This window comes from Miscanthus floridulus, chromosome 9 (assembly GCF_019320115.1).
Source record: "Miscanthus floridulus cultivar M001 chromosome 9, ASM1932011v1, whole genome shotgun sequence".
In the NCBI taxonomy this organism is placed as follows: domain Eukaryota; kingdom Viridiplantae; phylum Streptophyta; class Magnoliopsida; order Poales; family Poaceae; genus Miscanthus; species Miscanthus floridulus.
The window spans coordinates 142,690,225-142,717,788 of record NC_089588.1 but is presented as its reverse complement, the minus strand read 5'-3'; the positions used below and the strand labels follow the sequence as shown (position 1 = coordinate 142,717,788).

The following is a 27,564-nucleotide window of genomic DNA, read 5'->3' as shown; positions in this document are numbered from 1 at the left end:
ACGCTGACGCAACCATAAGGGTCAGATTTGCATTTTCTTTTTTGGAGCGGTCAATATTAAAATATTGATTAAAAATGGATTAAAAATAAAAAAATCCCCTGGGGAGTCGCCCCCAACAGTCATCTCGCTCCGAAGTTTGGTTACCACCCTGAACTTTCTTTCCTTGTGGGGATCTCTCCATTGTGCCCCTCAAAAATACATAAATTAACAAAGATAATCATGACAAATATGTGCAGGTGTGATCTTGTTTCTATGCATTTAATTTCATAGCTCTAATTATATAAATGAATATACTAATCAAATAGAGTTGCACTAGAAGCCATCAACGCCTAGGCAGTTGCTGGTAACGATGTCTACTACAGTATTACTAGTAACATGGACAGATCAGCCATAACCAGATGCCATCAATAGCCCTGGGCAAATTTTACCGAGAACCGAGAACCGAACCGAACTAACCGATGAAATTTTGGTTACCTGTTCAGTTCTTAGTTCTTAGGAACTGAACTTTGTTAGGTTAAATCGGTTCCTCCCCTTGGTTAACCGAAATAACCGAAGAACTGGAGGCCCAGTAAGGCCCAGATTGAACTACTGCTTGACGCCTTGACCCCGAGCGAGTAACCCTAGCCACTCCAGTCTCCACCCCGAGACCTCCCGGCCTCCTCACCCACGCCGCATCCCCACCCACGCCGCCGCCACGCGCGCCTGCCCTGGCGGCCGGTGGGCCCTCCCAACGCCCTCCTACGTCCTCCCGGCGCGCCCTCTCGGCCTCCCCAGTCCGGCGCTGCATCCCCACCCGCGCCGCAGCATCCCCACCCGGCCACCCGCGCCACCGCCGCACACGGCGCCCCTGCCTACCGCGGTGCCGCCCTGCCCTGCTGCCCCTAACATATATGATTCAAGATTTGATTCAAGATCTGAATGTATGTGTCACTTCAATTATTTTTTCAGATGTCTCAGCTTGAGGAGGACATTGACCAAGAGATCAGTAATTGGGTGGAAGGGGCAATCAGCTAGATTACCCATATTGTCTAGATTGGCTCGTGATGTGCTCGCCATCCAAGTATCCACTGTCGCTAGTGAATCTGCCTTTAACACAAGTGGACGTATACTAGATGATTTTAGGACTTCACTCACTCCATTTATGGTTGAAGCTCTTGTTTGTACTCAAGATTGGCTTAAAAGGGCAACTCCCATCAATATTACAGAGAATACAGAAGAGTTGGCCAAACTAGAAGAAGGTGATTCAATATGTCATATCTTTTGTTTGTTGTTTTCATTGATGACAAAATATTTAATATATCTTTTTTTGTCTCATTTCAGAAATTATTCAAGAGTTCAAGGAAAAAGCCATTTTGGATGGACATGCTGCAAAGTCACAAATTCAAGGCAGCAAAAACAAGATGGTCACCTCCACCAACATCAGTTCACAGCCAAGCAAATCCTCCAAAGCAAGCAAGAACAAGAGCACAGACAAGTCCTCCTAACCTACAGCTACATGATCATGTGAGCATTTTTCACAAGGTGTTTCAGTCATATGATCGGTCCTTTTTTCTAGACATATCTAAATTGTGACCAATTTTATTACTTATTGACTTGTTTCACAACCTGTTTCAGGCTTCCTGGTGCTTTTGGAGACTGGAGCGGAGGGCTGGTTGGTGGCTTCCTGGTGCTTCCTGTTTCAGGGTTGGAGAGCGGGTGTTGACTGTGCTGTACCACTGCCCACTGTGGCATTATCTATCTTAGTTTCTCATTCCGTTTTAATATCTGTTATGGTCATGGACTATGAACTATGGACTGTTTTCTGTTCGTGTGGGTTTGTGGTTGACTTGTCGTGAACTTGTGATCTGTGAATGTGCTGATGTGTTGGTTGTGGTTATTTGGTTGTTACTTATTGATTTGCATATGTTGCCATGTCATTTATGCCATGAAAACAGCTAAAATGCTGCTGAAATTTTCTACTGTAACCTGTTCAATAATTGGTCGATTAGTTCGGTTGGAACCGAGAGCCGAACCGAACTAACCGAAACCGAACTTGGTCGGTACCGAGTTTTTTGAAGAACCGATCCGTACCGAGTTTCCTAAGAATCGAACTTCTTGAAAAACCGAAGAACCGATCGGTTCGGTTCGGTAAAACCGAACGCCCAGGCCTGGCCATCAATAGGCACAATTGGCAACCAACCCACCCACACACTACATCATGTCATGTCATGGCTAAACGTCGCCACTCGACTCCACTGGTGACTCCATTCCATGGCAGTGTGGTGATGTACGCGGGCACATGTGTGGCACGCTTTCCTCTCCTTTCTCAACTTCACATTAGGTACATACACCCATCTTTATAAGTTGATGAGTTAACCTCTAGTCAATTTGTGTACATGATTACACATTTAGCATTTGTTATGGGTATCCTAATTGTATATTAATTTAATTGAATATCAATGGGCCAAGCCCAATTAGATCCAACAATTCCCAAAAAATTCCAAGGCACATAAGACATGACATGCTCTCAGTTCTTCTGTTGTTTAGATGGAAATTATTATGTGTTAAACATCCACATTTTCTTAGATAATGAAAAACTAAACCAGCTTCATTTTTTATGCCAAGAGAATAAGACCAATTGTTACAAACATGTAAAATAATGGACAACTTCCACTCACAACTCAATTGTAGCATTATATAATAAGGCCATCCAAAGGACGCAAAAAAAAGTGCAGTGTCACCGCTTGTACCACTTGATAGACATAAAAATCGTGTTTCTTGTCCGTTTCACCTTGCTGCTTCTACCACTTGACAAACATAAAAATGTGTTTCTTGTTGGTTTCACCTCGCTGTAACTGCCCCCCACTAACGTAGCCCACATGTCCATTTGAACAAAACGTGCAAAAAGGTTGTGTGTCAGCACTTGTCAAAAATAATTTTATGCTGGACAAGTAGCAAACGTCGGTTTGGTTTTCTAAGAAGCCGCATGGCAACTGCCGCTGATGGTCCAGTGAGTTTGCACACGCCATCATCGTGATGTCCCTTGGAGAATACAACGCTGCTACAAAGTTAAACCACATGGCACATATTGTTAATATACAATCAGAACTTGAATTATATTTTTTTTATCAAAATTGCATGTCTGGATGGTTAACCAATATGACATTGCTGAGGAAACATTGTTTGTAGTGTGCAAGACAACAGGTTGCACAACGATTTGTCTTTGCCTGAATCCTATATTTCATATTTAGCTTAATTTCAGATTTTAGGAGACCATATAAGATCCAAATAATTCTAAGCAAGGAAAAAAATGTAGAGCATAGTTTTAGAATACATATAAAATTGGTTTCATATTTTTTTGAGTTAAAACAAATTTTCTAAGGTTAAATCAGATTTTAGTATTTTAAATACATTTTTCTAGAAAAGTATTTAGATAACTTTTTTGAAAAATTATTTTTATCTTTTTAAAATTTAATTAATCTTCTTAAACTATTGCGAAAGTCCGATTTACCTTTCTCGTGACTTACATGGTATCACGTAGACGGCTGACGTTGTGCCATGTTAGCTAAAATCATTTTCAAAACTACTGAAGGAGTTAAATCAGACGCGGTTTCAAAAGTTGAGAAAGGTAAAAGTCAGATTTTAGAACTAAGGGAGGTAAATCAGACTTGCATAAGGGAGGTGAAATGGTTTTTTTGATTGATGGATCGATCGAGGCCAATTCATTGGCCCCGAGCCCGTGGGCCGTCCTCTCCCTCTCCCTCTCCCTCCCCCAAGGCCCAAAGAGCTCACATGCCGTCGCCAACCAGGCCACCAGTAACCGCATTTCGCATCCGTCCGCCGCCGCCGCCGCCGCTGCACCGTCCGTCGTCTCTGAAGACGGTAGCGCGCAGCCTCCGGCACCGTCTGGTGGTTCTGCGCCGGAGGGAGGGAAACGGAAAGGCGGCGCGCCTATGCTGCAGGTTTCAGTTTCTCCCCGCTATTTCATCAATCAATCAATTAATTGTTCTTTCATTTCAATCAACTAAATAAAATAAATAAATAAAAAGGCACTTCCTTTGAAGCTTATTTGCTTGAGCTGAGGCGACGGCCGCTTCAGGCTCTATGATCAGGTAGGCTCTTCAGGTCCGACAGCCAATGCAAGCCCAACGGTAAGCACTTTGTACCAATTTTCTGGAGCTGTTCTTCCAAGCTGTCAGGTAGTCTGAATGTCTGATGTTTGTGCCTTCGTGATATTAACAACAAAAAAAGTTGTTTCGCAATTTTGGTGGCGAAAGAACCAAGTGGAAAATTTTAACTGCATCAACTGCTTCTGCTAGTACATATACAGGCAACAAAAATGGAGCCAAGCATATTCACATTACATTATCATTTGCTCACACAAATCCTTAGGACCGCCTATGTCAGGATCTTCTCTGAATCATACAATTGCATGATTGACTTAAGATGGCATAATTTCACATTACATTATCAGTTGCTCACACATTACATTATGTCAGGATCTTCTCTGAATCATACAATTGCATGATTGACTTAAGATGGCATAATCAACCCTATAGCCCCTTGGTACATCACAAGGAAAGTAGAAAAAACATAACAGGGAAAACCCCAAGAGACTCATTTTTTATGCATTGTACGTCATATTCTTCTTCATTCATAGTTTCCCCTTCCTCACTCCTTGGAGCCTCTTTGTCACCATTCTCTGAAACAAAACAGGCAGTTGAGTTAAACAAAAAAACAAAATAGAAAATGCAGTAAAGCTAAACTGAACCAACAACAGTATTTTTTCAGAGATGAAACAGATTGAAAGTCAAATTGGACAAGTTAAATAAAGCAGTTACGTGATTTGGAATACCTGTCAGCGACATTTGTCTCCAAATTGAAAGGCTCTCTTGTGTACAGCACATACCATTTTCTTTCAATATCTCCATCGTTTGCATATGCCTTGACTTGTTGGATATGACTAAACTTGTCCCACTCATGGCTGAATTTTCCTGCGGCTATGGAGGTCAGCAGCGATAAGGTGCAGTCTATCTGCAGATGCGTTGGTTTGACATCCTTCAGGTATATAGGGAGTGTCTCCATGTCGTAATCTGTCAGCTCAAGTTTCTGGAGTGCAGGTAACCCCTCCAATACCTTCAGCTTTTGGCACCCAGAGATGTCCAGCTTCCACAACTTGGGGAAATTAGCAATTCTCATCAGGTCGGGGTTGTCATACACTTCGAGCTCAACAACGGCAGCAAGGTTCTTCAGGGAGTTGAGGTGCTGTACATCATGTACATATAATTTTTTCAAAGACCTCGCATGGGAAGCAAGGCCAACTGGAATACACCTCAACTTGCAACTCTCTAGAAGAAACTCTTCCAACAATGGCATGGCTTGCACATTCTCCTCCCACTCCCACTCCTCCCATTCCACCATTTCTGTTAATGTTAAGTTGTGCAATCTGGGAAACACAGCAGCCAACTGGGAAGTATGGTGGTGATCATGCTGGGGCTGCAAGAATTCCAGTCCAACACGCTCGATGGCTGGCGCTCGACAAATCTGAAGTAACTCCAAGCATGGTAGATGACACAGACCATTGGGGAGCTCTGTGCAGCAAGGCAAGTCATCCATCGTCAGAATCCGCAGGTTTTCAAGGGGTGCAGCTGCTATTGATCTCATCCACCTTGGGAACCACCTCCCAAAAAATCCTTCAATTTCAAGAACATCTAAGCAGGGTGGAGGGCAGAGCTCATCAAACACTTCCACAATTTGTTGTTGCTCTGCCTCAGAGAAGACTTCGTCTTCTCTAACGAGTTGTCCATCATCTTCTAGTCTACTGGTGCAGTTTAAGAACAGATAGCTAAGATGCACCTTTTCACCAAGCCTAGCCTTTGCGGCGAAGGAGGAAGAAAGTACATTTTCTAGACCATATATAGAAAGGCCCATGAGCCGGGAAAGAGGCTGCAACACTTGCAGGCTACACCAGTTGCCATCCATGTGGGCGGGAAACCCGAAAATCTTCCTCAAATTAGTTAAAACGTAGAACCCCCTAGGTATAAAATTTATATTCGTTCCCATTAGGCTAAGATACCTAAGCTGTTGTAGCTTTTCAATACCACGAGGAAGCTTCACCAAGTTTTCACAACCATCAAGACTTATGTACTGCAAGAATTTCATCTTTCCAATGTTTACCGGGAGCCTAGATGTGTTAGGGTCAGTGATAGAGAAATACCTCAAGTGTTTGAGTTGACACAATGATCCAGCCATTACGTCAAAATTTGTTGAGTCTATATGTAGGGTCCGTAGACTTGGAAAGGTACCCAATGAATCACCAGCTTTAATCCCTATATGCCCAGCTACTAGTAGTGTTCTCAGTGATTTCTGTGATTGCAGAGAGCTCCACTCTAACTCCTCTGCTTCTGATCCTTCAGTTTCCAGTGATAATCGAATGATTTTTTTTGAGTTGAGTTTACCGATATCAGGTTTCCCTTTGTGTGCTACTAGTGCTTCATCTCTTGCCATATATTGTGCAAATGATCGAACTACATCATGCATGTTACAAACCCATCGGTCAACATACAAAAGATCTGGTTCTATAAGGTTCCTCAGTATTAGCTCATTGTAGTACTCCGTTGCTAATTCTTCTAGTTCATCAGAGTTCCCCTCAACAAATCCTTCACTAATCCACATGCTCACAATGTCATCAACGAAGAACACTGTGCTCTTATTAGGGATGAGGGAGTAGTGTAAAAAGCATTGTTTTAAAGAAGGGTGCAGATCTTCGTAACTAAGGTATATTGCATAGTTTAGCTCTTCAGGCATTTGAGATACTGACCATATTGCATTATTCAATACCTTTTCCCAATCTCCTCGTCTTGCCATTTTCTTGCACAGGAGTCCTCCCATTACTTTGATAGCAAGTGGCAAACAATCACATTTTTCTATAATTCTCATTCCAATATCCTCTAGCATATCAATCAGAGGCTCCTCATCTTCATTTCTGATTACCTGCAAGCAGTCCAAGCCAATAAAATGAGTAACAAAAAATTCACTGGTGGCTATACTTGCCGAGACATCCTTTACTAAAAAAGTAAAAAGCATATCATGAAAAAAAATTCCCACAATGTGGACAGCTAAATGTTTTTCTTTGGGTTGAATTAATGTGGAAATTCATATATTTTGTCCTTATTTTCCAATTAATGTTAGAATACTTACGGATTTTCTCATCTCAGATTAATTTGTGAATATAAAGAAATATGCATCCTTTGACATTGATACAGATATTTAATTGTGCATGATCCTCATCATGTTGTTTTGGGTGTCACCAGACTCCAGAGGAGGGTTATTTTCAGCAGAAAGCTAATGGGAATTTAGATCAAAAGAAAAATGAGCTACTTGACAAGAATGTAGAACAAAAGAGAAAATGCTTTTTAGGATGGGACATACAGGCTATAAATATAGATAAAAAGAACCTCAATGCATTTTAGGATGGGAATTTAATTTGTAACTTGTATTTGGCTTGATAAATTAAGTGGTGTTGGATCATGTCGTCATAGGTCCAAATATGTTTGGCTCTTGCTTTGTTTAAGATATTGGGCTGATCCTCATGATTCATCCTGCTAGTACTCAGGTATAATGGACCCATCACCCATCCCATTGATGGACTGGTCCCATAAACAGAGCACACCAACATAAGGATGGCTTAGATAATTCAGTAATCAGTATCCCTAGCAAAAGGAAAGCAAAAAGGAAGAACATAAGAAAAGGTAATACCATACAGACCTGTTTCTTGAGCAAGGACCAGGCATCTTTGGGGTCAAGTTTGTCGACGTGGTGGTAGGGCTCCCTAGCTTTCATCGCTCGTGCAACCAAGTCATGCCTTGTGGTGACCAGGACTCGGCTACCATGACCAGCAGCATTGACAAATGGCGTTTTAAGAACATCACTCCATGCTTGGTCATTCCAAACATCATCCATGACCAGAATAGTCTTGTGCCCATCCAAACCATTCTGAAGGATACGTTGAAGTGTGGCTTTTGCATTCCCAGCTGCATGGTGATCCCCCCCAGATTCGATGATGGCTCTCTTTAGGATCTCTGCCACACTGAAGTCCTTGTTGACACTCAACCATATCTTTTTGGTGAAGACACGGTTGATGGTGTCGTCGTTGAAGATTTTTTGGGCAAGGGTTGTCTTGCCAATTCCGCCAATGCCAACAATAGCCAAGACCATACTTTTGTTGTCTTTGTCATGGGTAGCAATGGTTTCAGGGTCTTCTGTTAGCATCTCCACTAGCTTCCTTGTGTCAAGTTCAATCTGTTCGCCAACCACACTAGACCGGTCGAGCTGCGCTGAGGTCTCGCGGTTGGCAAGACGAGATGTTGTCTCCTTGCCACTGCGGTCCTCATAGGAACCAAGGTTGATGAAGCTGAAGGTAGCGCTGCGCTCCTTGATGGCGTCTAGCCTCTTGTTGAGCTTCTTGATGCGGCTGCCGATGTCGTGGGCGAAGATGGGATTCCTCATGCAGAATAGCAAGGGGTTGAGGCACCCCATAGCTAGGGATGATGAACCTCTCTCCATGGCCTTAAGCTGACACAGGTCAAGGATGTCAGTGGCGTCGTACATGGTGTCTTTGAGCTCCCTCACCCATGGCTGCACACTTTGGTCGGTGACGTTCCTCCTGTCAGCATCAGCGAGGAAGTTTTTGAGGTCCCCGAGCTTGGTGCCAAGGTTATCGATCTCACCAGAGACCCCGAGAAGCATGTCCACCTCTTCTTTTGCCATCTCCGTCAGCATGTTTTGAATGTAAGATGCCAAAGCATCCAGGATCACTGCCATATTGCTGGCAGGTTCAGAACGCTGCAGAAGAAGTCATGGGAATTAGAACAAAGTGTTTTATTTCTTTACCTTCAGCATTTCAGTGCTAAAAGCTAGAATCGATGGCATCAGTGCAATGAACAGCTAGCAGTCAGTTATGCAAATAAACCCTAGATACATAAAAGATAAAACAAGGTGTGATGATCTAGCTATCATGAAGGTGAGGAGCAACATTGAAGCTGCAGGTAGAGAGGAGCATCACCTGAATTTGTTCCTGCTGCTTGTGCTCGCCTTGACCAGTAAGCAATTAGATGTGTAAGGCAAGAGGTTAGCTACATATTGCATGAACATATAGATGGAGGCAGGGAATCTCAAAAACTTTGGTAGTTGGCATGGAAATAACTTGGCCTGTGTCCATGTTATGCTTTACTTTTCAAGGTTAGTAGTAACTTGTGGATAGGGCAGAGTATATATCCCTGTCAGTCTTGCATACTAGAACTTTCTCCTTGCGTGTGATAGAACTTTCTGCTATTGAGCAATATTTGCAGGTTAAGAAAATGGTCACCGATGATTACTTCACCAGTTTGTAGGCTAAGCTATTGAGCCCTTATGCCCTACTAGAACTTTCAGCTGCATGGTTAATTAATGCTTTAATCTGTGTAGGCAGAGCCGCAATGATGCAAAGCAACAAGGAATACGAAATTGAAGAGTTGTCTAGCTAGATATTTTCCCACTAGATAGATGTCGAAATTTCTGTACCGGATTTACATGTAATTGTGGCACGTTCAAGGATGGTAACTTTAGATTAGCTCAATTTTGTGCTGTTGCAAAATATATTGTGATTAAATGGGCTTGTTGTGTGGAACTGATGAAATATTTACTCTCAGAATGAAACTTGAATGACGAGATTTCTGAAATTTGCTTTGTATTGGCAGTCTAAGTTGGTGAAACTTTTATGTTAGCACACCTCTCAGTAGATGAGATGACACAGCACTCAATACTCAGTTGGGTACAATCTGATTACACGACTTCAGGCGAAGGGAGGCCTCGAGCTTAGCTGAGCAATCTAGGTGGAGAAGGGAGGAATCAGACTAGGCAAGGGAGGGAGAGCTCTAGACCTAGAGAGAGAGGCCAGAGGAGGAAGAAGAGGAACAGAGAGATAGGAGAAGGCTCTTCTGATAATTCATGCCCCTGTGCGTGCCCGCTGCTGCCTTCTCTTGTACTGCCCTCATGGTGACCTGTGCTAGCCCATTTGTTGTACAGCCCATCCGGCCCATTAGCTTCTTACCTGGATGGTATATGACATTTTACTCAACAAACAAATATGCGTATTCAGACTTGACAGTGAAATGAACTAGTGGTAAACATTCTTTGCAATGTGTTATGGAGCTCCCTGATTGGGGAGTGCCGCACCCCTAAATCCTGCAACAGAGCAAGAAAAGTGCAAGGTGCCTCTGAACACATTCATTCATAGAGAAGAAATCGCACCGTGCCTGAAATGTTTCGCAAAATAGTTGTGCAGCATAGAATTGAGTAAAGCTCTTAAACAATTTCCCAAATAAGTTGCGTCCACCCATTTCTAAAATTGATTCCCTATTTACCACTATATATAAGAATTACAGACTAATTATGTCTTCATTTTTTTTAGAATCACTAATTATGTCTTCATAGGTAACTTCATTCGCAGAAAATTAATAGAGGCAAGGCCCACTTCCTTAAAACCCTATTGGTCTTCGAGCCCACCGCCGAGCTAAGATGAGTCCGTTCCGTCTCTCGTCCCCCACCTATAGATGGCCAACGAGTCGGCACGGCACGGCACGGACCCGTGCCAGGCATGGCCTGATGGGGGTCGGGCCGGCACGGCCCGTCGTGCCCCCTAGGCCATGCCTGGCCATCAGCCTAGACACATCCTGCTGGGCTGATTTTCAGGCGGGGCTGTCCCGATAAGCACGGTCTGTCAGCGAGGCCGGGCCAGCCCAAGGCCCGCTTCAGCAGACGATGATGGCGTCGAGGTCGAGGGGACCGTTGGCCGTGTCGGCGGCATCAGAGAGAGGAAAGGGAAGAATAGGAGGGGCAGTAGGGGGCGAGGGACGGCACGGGAGCGCGGTGACGGCGGTCGACGCCGGCGCGCTCGACCTGGCCTCGAGGCAGATCCGCAGCGTCAACCATCGGAGCAGGCAACGGGACGCCAGATCTGGTCGCCCGAAGCCGGCTGCCGCGCTCGAGGCCGACAGCGGTGCATGGAGGAGGCCACAGAGACGAGAGAGAGGCGGGGAAAGCGAGGCAGGTAGGCAGCTGCTTGAGCCAGATCCAGCAGCCTCGCAGGCCGCGGCAGCGCACCAGATGCGCGGAGCTTGGGGCCGACGACACCGGGGCCGTATAGCTCACACCCAAGGCCGACGCACTCGCTCCCGAGGCGCGGCCACGAGGAGGGAAGGAGCCGGCGAGCGGAGGACGGGGGAGCAAAGTCGCGGGGAAGGGCGGAGTGCGGCGCTGCCGGCGCAGAGGAGTGAGTGCGACACGACCGCGTGGGGAGGGGACTGCGCGGGGCGACGGGGAGGGTGAGGGGAAGGGAGTTAGGGTTCGGGGGTGGGAGCGTGGGACTTTGCGAGGGAGGAGGTTGCGACCTGCGACAGACGAGTGGGCCGGGCCGCCACCGGGCCTCACGTTGAGGAGCGGGCCGTGCCGTGCCAGCCCACGTGCCTAGGGTAAGGCCTAGGCACGGCCTGCTCCTCCGGACCGTGCCAGCCCGGGCCCACTCGCCACCGGGCCGTGCCGTAACTGGGCCAGGCAAAAAATGTGGGCCTCGTGTTGGGCCGATGGGCTCGGGCTGCCTGGACATTTATACCCCCACCCGAGGCCGGTCGCTGGGACGGCGGCGCGCGAGGTCAAGAGGCGCCCGCGACGGCCGACGGGGGCATTTGCTCCTCCTCCTTCTCCCAGTCGATTAAGTACGAGTACAATGGATTGAACATGTGGCGGCGGCAGCAGAGCCTTCTCCGCCGGCTCCCGTCGCTGAGGGCGGCGGCGCAGGCTCCATCATCCTGGGCGGCCGACCGGCTGGGATGCTACTACGGGTCTGCGACGGAGGGGAGGAAGGCAAAGGCGGCGCCTTTGCAGGTCTCCTCCTTCCATGTCCGTTTCCCGATTCCCTTTACCCTCCGTTTCGTTACTGATGGATTTGGTGCAGGCGCGGGGTATGGTGGACAAGTTCCGGATGCGCGCCAAGGGTGGCGACGGCGGCAATGGCTGCGTCAGCCTCCGGCGCTCTAGGTCCAACCGCCAGGGCATGCCTGACGGTGAGAGACCCCACCCTTTTGTGCTGCCCTTGCTTTCGCAATTATACAAACACTCTGGTGAAGTTGGCTCAGGTTGTGGTATTAGCATTGGAGACCAATATGTGTCCGTTCCCTTTACAATATACAACTACAACTTTCCTAATTAAATTGGTGCTTCTCTAAATGAAGATCAATCTTCAAGTTTCCCCTTTAGTTGCTTTGTCCATTAGTAGAGCTCTTACTGTTGGAAAAATTAATTTTGATTTCACACCAGGTTATCCGTCTAGTGTCCTCATCTTAACTGCCCAGATATTTCTTTGGGCTTTAAGTAATCTGTTTAATTGACGAACAGATCATGTCTGTCAGTCTTCAAAATGGTATTCTTTTGAGAGATGATAATCTGAATCTCTGATGTATGCGGAGCTAATGCTTGAACACCTGATACATGAGGTGCAATGGTACTGTAAATGCTGAAGTTGATGTTGCAATGCATGCTACTGGCAGGGAATGATCCCTGGAATTCTAAAAATCATGTGCAAATTGGATATTAAACCCTGCTAATTATATATTATATATAAATATATAAATATTTCCCCTGTTTCTGTTGCTTCAAGCAAGCTCCTGATACTCACTCTGATTTTCACATACTAGTGCAGTGGGCTTTATATTATTTGCAATATTTGGACTGATCCATCCTTAATTCCTTATAATGAATTTTAAAAAGTACAGGTGGTAATGGAGGGAAGGGTGGTGATGTAATTCTTGAGTGCTCAAGGTCTATCTGGGATTTCAGTGGCTTGCAGCATCACATGGTATGTCTTTTGCTTGAGTTAGATATGGTTGCTGCACTGATTGTTGTGCTTCATGTAAGATCTTATTTCATAAATTATAGTGTCCTAATTGAAAGTTAGTGTTGTGAATGTATTGGTATAAGAAAGGTCGTCCAAACCTGAATTTTGTTTATATGATCCTATCAACCTAAACTGTGAAGCTAGACATTGCAGTGTAGCTTGATATGATATGGATCATTTGAACTCTGGGGAAATCATTGATACCTGACTTTAGCTTGTTTAATTTTGGTTTTCAGAGAGGAGGCCGAGGTGGCAATGGACTTTCTAAGAATCAGATAGGAACAAGAGGTTCTGACAAGGTTACCACGAGTTATGCATATATATCATAACATCTTTTTTTTTTTGTTTACGTTGTATATCACCTTCTCTACTTATATGTAACAGATTGCACAAGTACCTGTAGGCACGGTGATTCATCTTGTCGAAGGGGATCAACCTTCTCTCACAGTAAATAAACCAACCAGAGCTCTAGATCCCTGGGACATACCTAGTGCTGAAGAACACTCTTCAGATTCGGACCAGATTGTTAATATAGTGACGAAAGGTTTTGATGGTGGCTTGTCCCATCGGCATATTGCCCCTAAGCATAATACTGATGGAAATGACACTGTAAAGGGAAGCAGCGGTCAGTCAGAGAATCCAAAAAACTTTCATACGTGCTCCAAGCCTCAGTTCTCAAACACTAATCGTGATGTAAGAATCTATTCATGTCAGGAGGGGGCAGATGAAAAAGATCAGACTGAAAGCGAGGATGAAGAATTTTGGGAGGATGAAGACGAGTTTGTCATGGACGAGGAGGAGGAGGAGGAAGAGGATGAGAGGGAAGAACAAGATGTGCAATATTGTGTTGCTGAGATGACGAAACCTGGGCAGCTGTTAATCATAGCACGAGGAGGCGAAGGTGGACTGGGGAATGCTTTTATCATGAAGGAGATGCGGCCATCCAAAGCAAACAGACAAGAGAAGATAGCCCGTTTGAGTACCGGGCAGCCAGGAACTGAAAGCCTCCTTATCTTGGAACTGAAGAGCATTGCAGATGTTGGTCTGGTTGGATTGCCCAATGCTGGGAAGAGCACATTGCTCAGTGCTCTCTCTAGGGCGCAGCCAGAGATAGCCGATTATGAATTCACCACGCTGAGGCCCAACATTGGCAGCCTGACCTACGAGGACTACTTCTCAGTTAAAGTGGCTGATATACCTGGCCTGATCAAAGGAGCACATGAGAACCGTGGCCTGGGTCATGCTTTCCTGAGGCACATAGAGCGCACCAAAGTTATCGCCTATGTGCTTGACCTTGCAGCCACGCTTAATGGCAGGAAGGGTGTCCCACCTTGGGAGCAGCTGCAGGATTTGGTCACAGAGCTGGAGCATTACCAAGAAGGAATGACTCGGCGACCATCACTGATTGTCGCAAACAAGATAGATGAAGAGGGAGCTGAAGAGATGTACGAGGAACTGAAGAGGAGAGTGCAGGGTGTTCCAATATTTCCAGTTTGCGCCATCTTGCAGGAGGGGGTGCCAGATCTGAGAGTGGGTCTAAGGAACCTTATGGATGACTCAGATCCGCAGGGCATTGATTTTGAGAAAAATGACTGTTGAATGAGGTTCCATTTTTTTTCTCTCCTCATGACACTGACGCATATGAGTGTGTTGCGGATATTTCCCCTGAGTATCAGAGGCTTATATGGATAGCAATTAGATCTTCAAATGTTGATGACTCTCTGACTATTCCTTTCTTCTTGTTGTGTTAATTACAACAATTGAGCATTTGCAATCTTTCTACTACCCTTCTTGTTAAAGAGCAGAAATGTGGAGTAGCTATAAGGTTTGTTTCAAGTTGTACATGGTAGCAGCCGCTGAAACATTGGCCTTGGTCAGTAAATAAACAGAGCTGCATTTGCACTTGGTAAAACCAATAAGTCAAGAATTAGGGCCTGTTTTTCTTTAGTTAAGGGTGATGGATTCTGGTTCTAAATGCTGAAGATAAAATAAATGGGATACCTTTTAAAAGCAGATTGTGAGAATCCAATCCCATTTACATGACAATCCACAAGCTGCATCCCACCAGTTACAGATAAGCAGCCCACAATCTACAACCTGCTTTTAAGAATCCAATGCTAAAATAAACATAGCACATGTCCTGTTGGTGTCATTCCTACAGAAGATATGCCCATGGAGCTGTAATTTGCAAAGTGAAGACAATCTTCTGGTCCAGTATTATATCATTTTTGCAGGCTGATTACCAGTACGGTTGCATGCTGATTGCTGCGGCTGGTTCTGGAGGGAGGTCTGAAGATGTTGGACCATTGAACTGTGGAAGGAGATGTCCCTTTGCCATGGTGGGATGACCACAAGAAGCATGACAACTTCTGTACATTTACTGCCTTTTGACCCCACTGGAAGTTTGTCCAGTGGAACTGACAACGTGTTGAGACCTCTGCCAGAGTTTCTGTAAGTAAGCCAATCTAATCACTTGATCCTTTCTTTTACTATAAGTTTCTTGGTCAAACAGAGAGTAATATTCTGGTAATCTGCTGTCACTTTACAACTGTGGATTAAGTACAGGTACCACCAACATAAGACCTTTAGCTTCCACCTGCATATAACCTAAATGATACAATGTATGGTTTATAAAATTTATCATAGCTATGCCAGAAGTGCTTAGGGGGATGTTTACTGGACGGTCTTACATTTTTTATCAGAGACATGCCAGAAGTTTCTGCTCTGTTTTCTCAAGATCCTGTTTTTACAGACCAGAGTTTCCTCTGGCCTATATATAAAGCAAAGTACAAAGGCCAAAAGTTAACTTATGGGGTTACTAACTTACAGAGCACTTAACATGCCAGACAAAGAGACAATCGCAGCAAAAGAATTAATAATGTTAATCTGACCCGTTCCCATCAGTCCAAACTGTGTGGCCAAAGAGTTTTGGACTAGGACAATCAGGTCTCTTTTACTGTTTTAACCTGGTCCTAAAAGGTTAATAGGATGGAGCCGTTAGACCCGCCCGCACCCCTAGCTCCCCGCTCCTCCGCTCCCACCCCAGCTGCCGGCGCCCCATCGCCGCGCCTTGGCCCCCCACAAGGAGCTTCCCCCTGCCACGAAGGAGGTTCACCCTCGCCCCACCTGTGCGGCACCCCGAGCGCCTTAGATCTATCGTGGTGGGTTCGATCCAGATCACACCCGCCACCAACGCCTACCTCAGCCGCCCCAAAGAGAGTTAGCTTTGCTTTTAGTTCGTGCACCCTAGCACACCTCCCGCCCACCGGCCGCCATTACTCCGACCCACAGCCACATCCCCCCATCCTGCCTAAGATCCGCCTTTGCTTCGCGACCCGAGCATGGGTCCGAGCTGGTGAGATGCCTGCGCTTCAGAAGCTTCAGCCATAGAGCCCGCGAGTGCAAGGCTGCGGTCCAACAACGTCCAACATCTCTAACCCCTTCGCCGTCAAGCCCCCACCTCCCTCGACGCCACCAACTTCCGTGAGCTACCCCGCCCTGCCATGGCGCAACCTGGAGATCCTGTGTTGAGGCCAGAGACCTCGGTGGTCACGGTGGCCAATGGCACCATGGAAGAGGATTTGTCGCGCATGTGCTCGTGTGCTGTGGTGGCGTGTGACCACGACGACGTCGCACCGGAAAGATGACAAAAGGTCATCATAAGTAGTCATACAACTCAGTTCACAATGACATAGACTTAAGTTGACAATGACTTAAGTTCATACAGACACAAGTTGACAAAGACATGGGTTCACAAAGACCGGACTGGCCAACAACATAAGTTCACAACTCAGTTTTCAGTTATTAGTTCCATGATAGTTGGTCTTCATTTTCCTTGGGATCAACTTCCTTGCAATTCTTTTCTTTGTACTTGTTGCATGAGTCTTGGTGGGTGACACATTAGTAGGCTGGGCACTTGTTCCTTCTCCCATCAGGAATGCAAGATTGCTGAAACTCAAGTAAAAAAAAATTAATAAACAGGAAGTGGAGACCGCTAACATCATTCTCTGGATTAATATTGTTAGCACGTCCCCTTGATTAAAAATTAGCACAACAACAAACAATCAGGGTACATTGAAGCAAAAAAAAATCACTGTAAATTAGTACAGCATGCTACCTTTTTTTCCTATTAGTTTTTCCATGACCCAGTTCTCCACATCTCTTGCACTTCCTTTTCCCTCTAATTAGTTGCCTCTTTTCTTTAGCAGCCTTCTCAGCTGCCATTTCGACTTCCTTATCAGCATGATTGGCAGCCTCCTTGGTAAATATGACCACAACATGTCGATTATGTGTACTAGTACTGTCCATTACCTCTACAGCAAAACTACACGGGCAGTTTGTAGTGGTTTTGAAGCCATTCCAGTACTTCAAGGCAAGCCACCACAATGTCATTGAAAAAATATTGGAATACTAAATTTATATAATCAATCTTCTAACTTAAATTTATGAAAAGGTATAACACACTCAGGTAATCAAACTTGCAACCTCATAAATTTATGAAAAGAGATAACACTCAGATAATCAAACTTGCAACCTAAATTTATGAAACGAAAAAACACTCGGATAATCAAACTTGCAATCTAAATTTATGCATATGGGCAGCCACCTACATGCCCTCACTACTATGCCTCTGATTCTCGATAACCGCTTTCTTCATCGCATTAAACGTCTCGCCTTGGTTAGAATTCACATCATACTCCCACGAACCGCCTCATTATATATCCCCTTGTCCTGCATTACATGTTCATTAAATGTTATAACATCAATACTTGGGCAATGGTTGTATTCAATAGATTTTTGTGAGGAGGAACCAATACTCACGCTGAGGAAATCAAATCAATGCATGTTGAAATCACCATCATTAGCACTGTCCGATCTGTTCACTCTGTACAGATGACAAATCTTAGTCCCCACATGAGCATGAGCAATCAACAAAATGTTTACCTCTTCTGGTCCTTCAATCCTTACTAGTCCAGTTTGTGGCTGACTCCCAGGAATGAGGTAGTACAACTATGCGTCTCCTCTGTATCCATAACTAGATCTCAAACACTCCACCATGCAGAACCACTCAACAGTAGTGTCTGGCTTTACAATTGTAAACTGACCCAATCTCACTATGTCAAATATGATTTTCAGGGGCGGCTAATGAGCATTTGTAGGGGCGGTTCGGCTAGCCGCCCCTACCATACCATCTCTATAAATCATACATTTGTAGAGGCGGTCCCAGACCGCCCCTACAAATCTATTTGCCTACAAATCTATTTGTAGGGGCAGCTACAGTACCAACCGCCCCTACAGTGCATTTTTCCACAAAAAAAAAAATCAAATTACCAACACGTGCTCCCCCAAATCATCCTGTGCGTTGCAATGGAAGAAAAATAAATCAATTTAGCTGAGAAATAAGGTGATGAGGACCATTAGTTGTAGTAGTCTTCAACCGGAATGCCAAACACAATTGATAAGGGGCTAAGTGCAACTCCATGTCTCCGTCAACCTTCATCAGAGTTCAAATGATACAACTGCCAATGTTCCAAATAAGGAAACAACTGAGGATCTAATAACCACCATCAAACTCCGGTGATACAAGCTAATAATTGGAATCCCCAGAGCCCAGACTTCTTACACTACTCAATTCATCATTCTGGGGAAACATCAGTGCCTTCTCCTGGGTGAGGTTCTTGAACAGGCTCTCGGCGGTGATCTGATAGAAACACAAAAGTACCAAATAAAATCAATAATATTTCATTTAGTTAGTGGCTGAGCAACAAGCCGAGCATCATCAACAAAGAAGTGAGAGAGGAAAGACTAACAGTAGACCCCTTGTATCTTATAATCAAAAGGAACATGGGGCATCTATAAAGAGATTGTATTGATAAAGCCAAATAATCAGCCTAATCTGATGATCTTTCTGTTGTCGCTGCAAAGCTCAAGCTAACCAGGAAGTAGCAGTTCCAATCAGGACCAATACTCTACCTTAGAACCATAAGAGAACAGACCTGGAAGTAGCAGTTCTGATCCGGGCCAATATTACTCTACCTTAGAACCATAAGAAAACAGATGGAGCTAACATGGCACTTCTGGAAATGCTAGGCATTGGTAAGGGAACACATGAAGAGAAAAAAAATATCTCAGGAAAGCATACTCAAAAGAATCTACTCACCAATGACCACATGAACTGAGATTGACCTGAGATTTTAACAGTGGTCTCACCATTCGAGATTATTTGATAACTGAAATCTAAACCTAAATCTACAGTAGCAGTTGTTTTTGGAATTGCAAGTGTATATCTAAATTTGTTTTTAGAATTTTACATTTCTGGTGTCATGTCATTTTACACTTGTTACCTAGATAAATAGAAACAACAATATAGTTCGACATGTTACAAAACCATAGAAGGTGTTCTCATAAGACATCAAGATCTACACAGGAAACATGCATTTACCTCTTCATCACAGGTTGATCAGGATGGAGCCCAATTGCATCAAGAGTCCTTTCATCCATGACAAGTTCAAATCTTCTATCCAACTTCGACTCTAGTACATCATCAACCTGAAAATGGACCGTTCGTATAAGCTGAAATAGTTCTTTTCTGCTCTTACAATATTACTAGATAAACTTGAGTTGAAAATCAGTAAAGTTGAGTTGAAAAATCAGTAAGCACACATCTCAAACTCCCAATATCATTATTGCCCATTTTAGACTTTCCATAAATACTTGTGGGCATCCATTGAACATGGTTGCAATTTTGTAAGAATATTCCAGATTTAGTAAGATAGCACATTATTGCCTATTTTAAGTGAACATCTCGGCAATTTAGCAAATTAGTAAGATAGCAATTAGTTGAAATATTTTTACTAATCTGTAATCACTCATTAAATGTGTAGTAGCACTTATGTAATAACAACAGAAAATGGTGAGTGTAGTTCTCAAACCAGGAATAGGAAATGATGTGTTATGTACAGTTGCTATGTTTTGTTTCACTAGCTGGTCCTCTGGTTTTCCACTGAATCACTGGTATAGTGGTGTTAGTCTGAATCAAGCGGTAGGCTGAAGAGTATGCAGAACAAGTAATGCAATGGCATTCGAGATATGGTTGTGTCCAACAAAATCATATAAACAAAACATAGCAAAAGATAACTGGCTATCAGCAACTTCTAAAAATGTTAGAGTACTAATAGCAGAAAATTTACAGTGGTAGTGGTGTTCTGGAATGAGCAATTCACTGAGCAGCAAGCCGAGGAGAGTAAGTGTATAAACTGTTTGACTGAAATGACCAGTTCATTGGAAATGGGTTTAATCTGAATTTTCAGAAGAAGCACACTAGTTCTTACAACAGATTTTACTACCTAAATATAATGTGCACAGTCCTATTAATCATTCCTAGATTCAATGCAGTTCAGAAGTTAAGATAATGCTTGTTTCAGTTAGGAACAAGAACAACTTAGCCAAAAGATAATTTAGCCAACAATCATGTATAGTTTCAGTTAGACTGTTGCGGGTTGATCACTTTTCAGGTAACATTTCTGTGATACATACCACAAAATCACAAAATCATGTATAGTTTAATTCCACTTAACAAAACTCTGATTAGTGGGATGAACAATAATGTAACTAAATTTTCCAGAGACAGCATCTAATGATCTAAAAACAACACCTTGGTAACTCAAGCTCTTGTACATAGCCACTCAGACATGTCAGTCTCGTGCTGATGAAATTTCAAAGGACATAAAGCTCCACTAAGCTATGGCAAGCATGATAGGAAAATAAAAAATCAGAAATAAGCATTCCACTAAAATAACAACTTGCTACTGAAGGGATATGAGTTCAGGGAACAATCACCTCTGGTCCCTTCTGTCATGATCTCCATCCTTGCTTCTTTACTTTATCATCCTCAGATAAACATGCATCAAACAAAGGACCAGGTCTGAGCACATCACATCAGCTAGTCTAGCAAAAGCAAAAATGGGGGAAGCCCACCGGTCAGACAGTCACACAAAGAAGTGGAGCTGTAGGAGAGGAGACGTGTTCTTGATTGCTGTGGTGGAAGGAGCCGTCGTCCCAGAATCCGATGGCCGGAGGGGGTTGCTCAGACAGCTGCCAGATCTGCCCAATATGCCACCATAGATGCAACCATAAAAGCCAATTTCCTATGAAAATCTGAAGGGTTGTCCATCTATAGGAACATGAAAAGTCAGCTCTTATTTAGTTGGTCTTATGTGTGGAATAAAAAAGCATGAATAACATCAATCCATCTTAAAATTAATATTCTCAGATGAGGATATATATCTGCAGTCCTAGTTCATAGATTAAAAACTACAGGATATCAGCGGTCCATCTTATTTCATAAAAAAATGTTTCTCTACTACAGACTAAATATCTTGTGCATATTTCGTCTAGCACAAACTTTCTGATTGGGTTGTGCCTGGTGGTACGTGAAGGCTTAACCATTGAAAGAACCATTCCCCACCCCAACCTGTACTACGATACCCTTCTTCTAGTTTGCAAAAATGAATCTGTGAACCAAATGAAAAAAACAAAGGAAAATGAAACTGGAAGTATGGGGAATGAATCTGTGGCTCAAATCGCATAAATATTAGAGGGGAAATACACTGGGAAGTACCTGTTACGAAGTGCAGCAACGACTGACAGTCGTCAAAGATTCTAGGTGCAGGATGGCCCCCAAAGCTTCGATGGAGATGACGGAGTGCACCAATGTTCTGGATCTGATTTTGCAGAGACAAGGGATTAGAGAGATTAGAGAGGAAGAACAGAAGGGGAAGATGAGAGGAGCCAAGAGGAGTATGAATACCTAGGTCTGAGGGTGGAGGGGCGGTCTGCAGGTGCGTTCCACCTTTTTGCGAGTGCGGCGCGAGGAGCGGTCGCGATCCATGGGTGGGGATTGGGAAGGAGAGGGGTTAGGGTTTGAGTCGATTCGCCAACAAGGGAGGGAGGGCTGAGAGGAGAAAGAGACGAATGATCTGCGGTTGGCGTCGCGTGCGGGTTTCGAGTATTTATTTGTTGGAGCATTTGTAGGAGCGGTTGGTTATTGAGCCGCCCCTATAAACAGTAATATCGAGGGCGGCTGGTGAGTGAGCCGTTCCTACAAATCCGACCTATTTGTAGGGGCGTCTCGTATTACCAGCCGCCCCTGCTGTTTCATTTGTAGGGGTGGTTGGTCTCTGGGCTCCCGAGCACATCACTGTAGGGGCGGCTTCATCACCAATGTCTCTGGGCTCTCGATTGTTGTACTTCTGTATATCCAAATAAAGTTCTTCCACTAAGTTAACCTTAAATCGTATTACCACGAATAAGGATCATTTGAGCACAACGTGTTCTTACACCAAAACTATACGAAAAGTTCATATATCGGGCCACACTTGTTGTCCAGTGCTATCTGCAAGTGAGAGCTTGATATATAAGATCTGATCTTGTACTTGAAAGTTCAAATACCATAGTTATCTTTACATTCATCTTTGCATGGACCTCCTCGTCGGATCAGGGACTCAAACAGAGACTCAAACTTTGAGCGCTCCTTATCCAACTCCTCATCCAATTGTGCCCTTGACTGCATCCTCATCGAGCCAACTTTGACTCGCACCTTCCCTATTGCGAGATCATTTTCTTCACAGGCCTTTTTGAAGGGTAGATTTAAGAGATCGTGTTCCTCCATCCTCTTGGCAAAGGCAACACACTCATTGTTTAAAGCGTTGTCCAGCAGGACACGCCGTACCGATCCTCCTCCATCCTCTTCTGTCACGTTGATGTCAATGTCGGCATGGTGAAGCAATATCTTTAAATCCAAATCCTACCGATCCTCCTTAGGTTTCCTAACCATCTCGTTCCACTCGTTCTGTGACTTCCGAACCACATCCAAATGGTCACGGACCACACCTAACAAGTTCGTGATGATTTGGTTCGGAAGTCCCGGAATGAGCGGAACGAGGTGGTCAGGAAACTTGAGGATTGGGAGGATTTGGATTTAAAGATATCACTTCACCGTGCCGACATTGACATGAACATGACAGAAGAGCGACAATGAATTGACCGTTTCATGACAGCAACAACGCGTGAAAAATGAGCGCGTTGCCTTTGCCAAGAGGATGGAGCAGGAACGCGATCTCTTAAATCAAGCCTTAAAGAAGGGCTCGTGAAGAAAATGATCTCGCAATAGAGAATGAACGACTTGACTCGATGAGGATGCAGGAAAGGCAACAATTGGATGAAGAGTTCGATAAGGAGCACTCAAAGTTTGAGTCCCTGATCCGATAAGAGGAGGTCCATGCGAAGACAAATGTAAAGGTAACTATGGTACTGTTTTAATTTATATTTTGCATTATATAGACAGCCATCTGAACGCCTCGAATGTTTGCACTTTCAACTACAAGAGAGATTTATATATCACGCTCTCACTTGCAGATAGTAGTGGACAACAAGTGTGGCCTAGTATATGAACTTTTCGTATAGTTTTGGTGTAAGAACTCGTGCTCAAATGATCCTTATTCGTCTAATCCATACATGTAGGACATGGTAATGTGATTTAAGGTTCACTTAGTGGATGAACTTTATTTGGATCTACAGAATTACGACGATCAAGAAATATTGGGTCAGTTACAATTGTAAAGCCATACACCATAGTTGAGTAGTTCCGTATGGTGGAGAGTTTGAGATCTAGTCATGGATACAGAGGAGACGCAAAGGTGTACTACATCATTCCTAGGAGTCAGCCACCAATTGGATTAGTAAATATTGAAGGACCAGAAGAGGTAAACCAAATGGTGATTGCACATGCTTATGAGCGGACTAAGATTTGTCATCTGTACGTAGTGAACGGATCGGATAGTGCTAATGATGGCGATTTCGACATTCATGGATTTAATTTTCCCAGCGTGAGTATTGTTTCCTCTTCACAAAAATCTACTGAATACAACCATTGCCCAAGCATTAATGTTATAACATTTAATGAACTTGTAATGCAGGACAAGGGGGATATGGAATCAGGCGGTTCATGGGAGTACAATGTGGAATCTAACTAAGGTGAGACATCTCATGCAATGAAGAAATCTGCTATCGAGAATCAGAGGAATAGTAGTGAGGGTATATTGACGGCTTGCCATATGCATAAAATTAGGTTGCCAGTTTCATAAATTTAGGTTGCAAGTTTGATTATCCGAGTGTTTTTTCGTTTAACAAATTTGGGTTGCAAGTTTGATTATCTGAGTGTGTTATATCTTTTCATAAATTTAAGTTCAAAGATTGATTGATATAAATTTAGTATTCCAATATTTTTTTCAATGACACTGTGGTGGTAGAGTCTTACCGCCTGTGACCGGAAGCTCCCGGGTTCGAGTCGCGGTCTCTTCGCATTGCACAAGCGAGGGTAAGGCTTGCCACTAACACCCTTCCCCAGACCCCGCACAGAGCGGGAGCTCTCTGCACTGGGTACGGCCTTTGTGGTGGCTAGCCCTGAAGTACTGGAATGGCTTCAGAATCACCACAAACTGTTGTGGATGAGAAGTGCCTTCAATCTTGAAATCAAGTGTGATTGTGTTACCAACAACCTTGCAAAATGTTTTGAAGTTTGGTAGTTTTGCTACAAAGGTAATGGACAGTGCTAGCGCACATAATAGACACGTTGTGATTTTTTTGCGTCATTGTATGCTGATTTGCTTTGTTGTTGTACTATTTTTTTCAAGGGGACGTGCAACCTGACAATATTAATCCAGAGAATGATGTTAGCTGTCTCGACTTCTTGTTTATTAGTTTTTTTTTACTTGAGTTTCGGCCGTCTTGCATTCCTACTGGGAAAAGGAACAAGTGCCCAGCCTATTAATGTGTCACCCACCAAGACTCATGCAACAACAACTAAGAAAAGAACTGCAAGGAAGTTGACCCCGAGGAAAATGAAGGCCAACTAAGACGGAACTGAAAACTGAGTTGTGAACTTATGTTGTTGGCCAAGTCTTTGTGAACTCATGTATGTCTTTGTCAACTTGTGTCTGTATGAACTTAACATGTCATTGTGAACTGAGTTGTATGATGACCTTTTGTCAACTTCTTTGTATTCCTTCAAGGGTTGTCTCGATGTCATGGTCCACAAGTTGGGCCTCTGGGGGTGCAGGCATACTCTCCAAAACCTTCGTTTTTGGGCGCATAAAAAGCTGTTGCAATTTGGGAAGAAAGATTAACTAGCCTCTCCAGGTTCGGGTCCTTGGACAACAGTTGTTGATCAACAGAAGCAGAGTTCGTCAGTGTTGAGGTGCTAGCTGAACCTCATCTCCTATACTTTCTCAGAGGCCAGACGCCAGAGCTCTCAGGCTGCACTGCTGGAGCATAAGCAGCTCTAAGAAGGGCATGGCTTGCACGTAAATGAAATGAAGTGCAAAAAATTCATCTTGCTGATTCTATGTGCAGAATCCAACAACATTTTTGCAGATTCTACATGCAGAGTCCGTAGACTCTGAAAAGGCAATAAAAAGAATCACTAGCAGGCTTATTCGTCTTCAATTTGGGCCATTGATATTTCTGTGGTTGAAATTAACATAATAATAACATGCTCCTCCGCCGTATTTCACCTGGATTGGGTCCTCTTTGTCTGTATGCACAACCGAATAAACTTTTGTTGCCAACACATCGTATTCATATTCGTATTCCTATTCCTACTCGTACGTAGCACAGTCAAGCACTACCGCAGGAGCCTCTGCATGGAGAAAGGAAATTACGTCTCAACACGCGGCCCCACGACTCGCCGGCCCACACAAACCGCAGCCGCTGACGGTGACTGTCGGCTGTGTATTCGTCCGTCCTTAAATAACTGTCGTTTTTAGTTTTCATGCCGTAAGTTTCACTATATTTATAAAAAATACATGCAACATTTGTATCTTCAGATAAATTTATTATAAAAATAGATTCAATGATCTATCTAATGATATTAATTATGTACCATAAATATTTATATTTTTTATATAAAATTAGTCAAAGTTGTTTATCGGAAAAGCGAGAACGACAATTATTTAGAGAGACAGAGGGAGTACCAGGTAGGTAGCTGGCCACGGGGAAACTATTTACATTTGTCATTTACCCGTGCTAGTAAAAATAAACCGCACCCAAATACATACCCGCTACATATACCCAAAAAAAAGTCATGAATATATATATCATATGCATAAAAGCATATTTGTAAACGGGAGTTGGCAATAATAATATAGCAATAAAACTTCGCCAATCACTATTTATTAGTCATATATGTCTATTATTGAATCTATGTATATTTCGAAGCTGGGTTGGCCACGAGTGTGTTTGGGGCTATCTTTGGGTTGAATTAATAAGTGCACACGTATTTCAAAAAAAAAAAAAAGTGTGCATAACCACGCACCAGCTCTGCCCGATGGGTAGAGGATTATGCCTAGTAACGTACTTGTGCGGCTGAAGAAATCTGTACATATCGCCTATTTAGTTATCATGTAATTAGGTTTAAGGTACCTTTCAAAAGCGTTGGAATTTAATGGCCCTGCATTTAGCTTTTGTTGTTTCTCTGAAGATTAGCACGCCGGGTTGAGGTCGTAGACAGACCCCAATCCTGCAAACTTGGAGCATTTGCATAATAACACAGTAATATTTGTGGACTTTTCCAAGATATACACACACATATATGGCATCGGTAGCGGACGCGGAGCAGATAACATTTTTAACTGCCAAATGCATGCTGACGGCATGACAAGCTACCTGCCAGCAGGCCCGCACTACGTGTTTAATAATGTTTAATGAACCATCAACGATGCCCAGCATTCTACGATGATAAGGACAATAATAATACTAAAGAATTACTTGGTCTGTCCTAAAATAAATTAACTTATAAAGTTGTCCAAAGTCAAACTATATATTTTAAATTTAACCAAATTTATAGAAAAAAGAGCTACAAGACTTATGACATTGAATTTATATCATTAGATACACCATAAAATATACTTTTATAATATACTTATTTGGTCTAAAAAATAATTATATTCTTTTCTATAATTAGTCAAACATATAATTTTTTGACTTAATATAACTCTAGAAATTGATTTATTCAGGGACAAAGATAGTATTTCGTAGTGTATTTATTTGGTGTCATAAATGTTGATATTTTTCTATCCAAATTTGATCAAATTTGAAATAGTTTAACTTAGGGCAACTCTAGGAGTTTACTTATTTTGAAACTAGTGTGATCTGATTTCCGAGCTCATAGTCATAGACATATCTAAGGGCATGTTTGGTGCATCAGTCATAGTTAGTCCATTAGCTGCCTGAACATTAAAAGTCCCTTAAAAGTTACGTGATTAAAGTTTAATCACGTGTTCTCTGGATATATATGGACTAGTAGCTATTCATCCACTCTAGTTTTCCTTTGCCTACTAGCAAACTAGTTGTTAGTTGAGATATATAGAACTAAAAGTTAGTCTACCTATTAATCTACATGCTCTAAAAAAGAACATCCTAATTTATTAGGTTTCGTGAACAATAAAGTAACAAGGACGATGTGACATCGCAGCCCCGTTCGGCTTGCTGAAACTTGACTGAAACTGGCTGGAAAACACTGTTCTGGTTGAATTATTGTGAGAGAAAAACCCTGTTCCGGCTGAAAAAAACAAGCCAAATAAGCCGGTTTCTGGGTA

General features: G+C 43.3%; 2 protein-coding genes and 2 long non-coding RNA genes across 5 annotated transcripts; 2 read left to right on the top strand and 2 right to left on the bottom strand.

The window, feature by feature from the left end:
- Positions 1-3,779: 3,779 nt before the first annotated feature.
- LOC136484356 (uncharacterized) lies at positions 3,780-9,865 on the top strand. Its single transcript, XR_010765917.1, has 3 exons — positions 3,780-3,941; positions 4,044-4,130; positions 9,445-9,865. It is a non-coding gene; the product is annotated as an uncharacterized lncRNA (long non-coding RNA).
- Positions 4,050-9,467, bottom strand: LOC136484355 (putative disease resistance protein RGA4). The gene is made up of 2 exons (XM_066481602.1): positions 7,747-9,467; positions 4,050-6,972 (listed from the first exon to the last, which is right to left on the bottom strand). The coding sequence occupies exons 1-2, from the start codon at positions 8,800-8,802 to the stop codon at positions 4,804-4,806; spliced, it is 3,225 nt and encodes a 1,074-aa protein (XP_066337699.1). The 5' UTR covers positions 8,803-9,467; the 3' UTR covers positions 4,050-4,803.
- A 1,769-nt stretch (positions 9,866-11,634) lies between the features above and the next one.
- On the top strand, positions 11,635-14,628 carry LOC136484353 (probable GTP-binding protein OBGM, mitochondrial). Its single transcript, XM_066481601.1, has 5 exons — positions 11,635-11,901; positions 11,972-12,080; positions 12,789-12,871; positions 13,147-13,209; positions 13,295-14,628. Exons 1-5 carry the CDS (start codon positions 11,755-11,757, stop codon positions 14,507-14,509), a joined length of 1,617 nt encoding a protein of 538 aa, XP_066337698.1. The 5' UTR covers positions 11,635-11,754; the 3' UTR covers positions 14,510-14,628.
- A 4,654-nt stretch (positions 14,629-19,282) lies between these two features.
- On the bottom strand, positions 19,283-21,919 carry LOC136484354 (uncharacterized). Of its 2 annotated transcripts, none has more exons than XR_010765915.1 (4): positions 21,720-21,919; positions 21,531-21,633; positions 20,750-21,083; positions 19,283-19,459 (listed from the first exon to the last, which is right to left on the bottom strand). It is a non-coding gene; the product is annotated as an uncharacterized lncRNA (long non-coding RNA). The 2 variants fall into 2 exon arrangements; XR_010765916.1 differs by having other exon boundaries at positions 20,750-21,013.
- Between the last annotated feature and the right edge of the window lie 5,645 nt (positions 21,920-27,564).

What these genes read in the sequence shown, in the direction of transcription:
- LOC136484355 (XM_066481602.1), bottom strand. Translation starts at nt 8,802, where the DNA reads ATGGCAGTGATCCTGGATGCTTTGGCATCTTACATTCAAAACATGCTG. An exon ending in GGTCCTTGCTCAAGAAACAG is followed by an intron (nt 6,973 to 7,746) that starts GTCTGTATGGTA and finishes GACTGCTTGCAG; the next exon opens with GTAATCAGAAATGAAGATGA.
- LOC136484353 (XM_066481601.1), top strand. Translation starts at nt 11,755, where the DNA reads ATGTGGCGGCGGCAGCAGAGCCTTCTCCGCCGGCTCCCGTCGCTGAGG. An exon ending in CCGCCAGGGCATGCCTGACG is followed by an intron (nt 12,081 to 12,788) that starts GTGAGAGACCCC and finishes TAAAAAGTACAG; the next exon opens with GTGGTAATGGAGGGAAGGGT. An exon ending in GTGGCTTGCAGCATCACATG is followed by an intron (nt 12,872 to 13,146) that starts GTATGTCTTTTG and finishes TTTGGTTTTCAG; the next exon opens with AGAGGAGGCCGAGGTGGCAA.